The 4,511-nt window shown below is 57.1% G+C and overlaps 1 protein-coding gene across 1 annotated transcript in view; it reads left to right on the forward strand.

Moving 5' to 3' along the window:
- The first annotated feature begins 963 nt into the window (after window positions 1-963).
- The window catches only part of ATPAF2 (ATP synthase mitochondrial F1 complex assembly factor 2), an 8,922-nt gene continuing 5,374 nt past the window's right edge, over window positions 964-4,511 (forward strand). The window contains exon 1 of the mRNA XM_006023967.2: window positions 964-994. Coding sequence (XP_006024029.2) covers window positions 964-994 — 31 coding nt within the window. The remainder of the gene's footprint in view (window positions 995-4,511) is intronic.

The raw sequence follows: 4,511 nt of genomic DNA on the forward strand, positions 1-4,511 counted from the left end.
GTAAAAGTCATCACTTTTCACAGGAAGCAAATACTGGACGACCCTCTCCAGCAAGGGGCATAGATGCCATTTGGCCAGAGCAGCCACAAGAAGGCTGGCATTTCAGCAGGCCCAGTCCATGCCTTTTGTTCATACCACGTGGACAGCATTTGGGGGACACACAGACACATGGCCTTTACCTTCCACCTCATGAAGACGTAGTCCCCGTTCTTCAGGTCCTCATAATCGAAGTCATCCGAGTTGAAGGTTTTCGCATACTGGTAGAAGGCCTGGAACTTCCCCTGAGGACAGCAGGAAACAGAGCCTGTTGCCTGAACAGAGCAAGCTCAAAGCGCGACAACTCAAGGAAGGAAGAGCTGCTCCCAGCCGGGCCCGTCGCACCATGCTCTGCATTGCCGGGAGCAGAGGAGCCAGCAGGGATTCAGCAATTTATGAGTTTGCTTCCAAGACAGCAAGTCACTGATTCCAGGTGGAGCAGCGAGACAAGGGGCTGGCTCCGGGGCCAATCCGGCTCTAGGCTGGGCAGGCTTCCACATTGAGCCCTGCCAGTCCTACTGGCCCCTGGCTGACACTCACATGGAGTGGCACAGTCAGATGAAGGCCACGGAAAGAGAACCCTCCCCACCAACACACACACACAACCCTCCCCGCCAGCCATGCTCTCATTTGGTTGCAGACCATCTCGGAGAGCATGGCTCTCGTGAGATGAATAACTTTCCATTCCCAGGGGTGTTGAGTCAGCCCCTTCCACCAACCAAGGACCCTTTTTTTTTTTTTTTAAATGAATGGATTCACTTGTAGTGAATGATTGCAGGTAGAAACATACTAAGTGAAGAAACCCAGCGTCCCGTCAGCCCTTCCTATAGGGACAACTGACATCAGGGCCCTGTATCACACCAGCACCATGCACCACTTCTGGGGAAATGGCTGCAGTCACAGCTCGCAGGCAAGAGTCTGTAAACCATGCACCCCTCCCAGTCCATGCTGGGCGAAGGTAGCGAGGGATCCATGCGGCATCCCCGCTCTGTGCAGGGGCACCTCGCCCCTCTCAGGCCTGTGCTTGGCAGAACCCCCTCTGCCTGCCCCTCCCCGCAGTGGAATGTACTGTTGGCAGCAGGTGCTCCACTGCGCCAAGCAGAGGGAGGAGGCACCCCCAAAGACCACACTCCCTCCAGGTGTGGGCCCATCTGCCAGAAGCCCATGCCACTCCTCCTGGCTGGCAGCATCTCTGAGCCCGCCAAGGCCTTTCCTCTGCTAATCAGAGGACCCCAAAGCTGCCGCTCCTCCAAGGGCTTGTTTCCCCTGGAGACTGTGGCACAGACTCAGCTACTGCCAAACCAATGCCATCTGTTAGTGCCAAGAAAAGAGCTTCCTCCACCTGCAAACTGAACTGCACGAGTCACTGACACAAGGGGTCTGGTCTGGGGCAATGACAGTAGCAGCCAGAGAGCAAGGAGGCAGCAGAAAGCAAGGCGAAGCAACCCTCAAAACACTGTTTCAGGCCCTCTCTGGCCCCCAGGCACAACCCCGGCTCTTTTTAAAGTCTTGGCACATCCCCTTTGGCCACGAGGTGCGTACAGGGCTGCTATGAGCCTCTCTGCAGCTTCCAGCATGCTCGCTTACCCAGTGCTTACGGTCCACGTCCTCGTCCGCATCCCATTTCCGGGTCAGGAAGGGGTGCTTTTTGCTGATGATCTCCCCCTCAAAGAAGGTGGTGAGGGTTGGGTACTCCTAGAAGCAAGCACACACACACACACAGAGGGGACTGAAGGGCATTCGGAAGATCTCGCATCAGAAACACCAGAGATCTGCCTATGAGGAACCCAGTCAGCAAACGCTTTCATCAGTACGACGCCATGTGGTCTGAGACACGGCTGTGATGCCCCCTCCTTGTGCTGAGCAAATCATCTTATGCTTCCCCGTATATTTGCACCAGCCCAGCCCTTCTCATCTCCTCCCCCAGCCACCTTTCCAGGCCTTTCCCCTGCTCCTGGAACATCCCAGAGCAATACTGAATCGGAGGTCTGTTGTGCACAAGCTCAGCAGACCCTAGGGCAGAGGCCAGCTGCTGCGTATCACCTGTTAGAGCAGGCAGCCTGCCCCTGGAGAAGCCTGTAACCAGCATTAGAACAGTATCGGATGACCAGAGCATTACCCCAATCACCTTGCTGAACATCTACTGAAAACAGAAGCAGCTCCAAGATGCTGAGGGTGGAAAGGTGGAGGTCAAAGAAACTCCTGCCTCTGTTTTTAATTTAAGTAAAACAGAGATGCTCATAGCCAGCTCACTGGTCACAGCACAGCACTCAAAGTGACATCAGGGACAAATTTGGACCCAAGTTTTCCACAAAGTTGGTTACATTCATCTCCCACAGCAATGCCGCCAAATGCAGATGACTCCGCTCATTATGCCAGCTTCGCTGTGGGATCAGCTGGCTGGACCTTTATCCCTCGACACCAGGGGTGGTTGACTGCGTTAGTCTGGAGTGAAGGCAGGGTGGCACCTGAGAGCCTACCTGGTTCAGAGGCATGAGATTTTGTCAGCAACAACCTACGTCACCAGACATTTCATCAGACCAGTGCACTCCTAGCGTGTGGCAAAGTAGGTTGCTGCTTAGGAAAGCTCAGGCCTCTTTGAACCAAGTAGTCTCCAAGGCCCTGCCCTGCCCTGCTATACCAGTGTCTGGAGACCTACTCCCTGCTTCCAGAAAGAGAAAAAGATTCCTAGTTCCTCTGCAGGAGGTGCTCACCTCTGTAAGGCCTTTGATCTTCAAGTATCCGCAGAGGTAGGAGTTCTCCATGTCCACATGCTGGAGGAGAAAGCACAGAAACCGTTCGTGAGCCTATGTCCCCTCAGCACACGGCTCCAGAGGCTCAGTCAGGGCTGCACAGCTCAGCTTGGGTCGCGAGATCACACAGCGATGAGTAACATGGAATGAATCACTTCCAGGGACCTCGCTCACCAGCCTTGACCAGACGACCATGGAACATCTTACCTGCTTCCAGCAAATTAGTAAGACCTCGGACTGCCACCCAGGGATCAGAGAGGAAAAGGAGTCAGAAGTGATTCACTCCGCTCCAGTGCCTCAGAGACAGATCTCGGATGAGATCCTGGGTCTCCTAAACTGTGGTCCTGCTCCAGCCACATGCTACCAGTGGTTCAAAGAGACCAGAGGGGATGTCCTCAAGCAAGATCTGTCTCCACTTCCCCTGGCCCTGACCGCCAGCTTTGGCTTTGAAGTCAACTCTGTTAACACATCATCTCTCCTTACTTCCACAGCGTTCCCAGTCTCTGCTCTTTACCCACCCAGCCACCACGTCCAGCCCTTTACGAGCCCGTCCATCTGCGCTGCACACAACAGCCTTCTTGGGATCCTCTGCCTTCAGAAGCAGCCCTCGTGTACCCTCAAGTGCCTTACTCCCAATCCCAATACTTTGCTTTCTCTCCTCTCTGTGACTGGGCTTACAACCGATTACTGAATCCATCTGCCACAGAGAAGCAAGGCACTGAGCTCTTCCATCACGAGGCCCGCGGTAGCTACAGAAACTTTTGCTCTGGACTCTCCAAATGACCAAGGGAAATCTCCAGGCACGTGGAAGAGTCTGGAAAACGCAGGCGTTGAATGGGAAGGAGGACCTTTCCCACATGGGACCTCTACAGATGGAACAGCTGCAGGTCTCACGGAGGACACGGGCAGACACACGAACATGGACGTGCACATGCATGACACGAGGGTTAAAGCCGGGAGCCCCGGCAATCTTTGGGAGAAAAAGGGCCTGTAGTGAGGCCCATCCACCATGGGATGTCTCCACTGAAACGAGCGGGCTCAGGTACGCTCGTGCGGTTGACAAGCGCGGCACGGTCAGCCAGGATCGACAGGGCGGTTCAAGCCCTCGGCAGGTCGGCTGACCTTGGGACTCGGACATTGCTCGACCGCCCTGCCCGGGCACCGGCCGCTCTCACGCACTCGCTACAGGCGACCGAGGACTGGCCGCGCCTCCGCAGCCGGCTGGAAACAAAGCCACAGGCGGCCTCACGAGAGGTTCGGATACCCAACGTGCTTCTTTCCACACGACCCCCCTGCTCGCCTGCGCTGCCCAAGGCCGTCGCGCCCGCGACTAAAAATAAAAGCCGGGCGGACGGTGACCCCGGAGAAGGCTGCGGGGACAAGGATCCCTGGAGGGGATCCCCTTGATCCGGCAGCTGCCGTCCCGGCCTCCCACGCGTGGCCGGCAGAGACCACGAAGGAGCCGAGGGTGCCCCCGGCTGGGCCTGGTCCGAGGAGCGCCCTGGGCATGCCCCGGCCCCCAGCCCCACTAGAGGCAAAGGGAGATGAACCCGGCAGCCCCCCGCCTGCGCTCCTCGCTCTGCGGCTTGAGCCCCAGGGCCCCCTGCCCTGCCCTGCCCTGCCCTGCCCTGCCCTGGGGCATCTCCCTGGGCAGCACAGCTCCAAGGGGGGCAGGCAATGGGGGTGGGGGGCAGTCAACAGAGCTGGGGCAGGCAGTGAGGG

This window comes from Alligator sinensis, unplaced genomic scaffold (genome assembly GCF_000455745.1).
Source record: "Alligator sinensis unplaced genomic scaffold, ASM45574v1 scaffold402_1, whole genome shotgun sequence".
NCBI classification, from domain to species: Eukaryota; Metazoa; Chordata; order Crocodylia; family Alligatoridae; genus Alligator; species Alligator sinensis.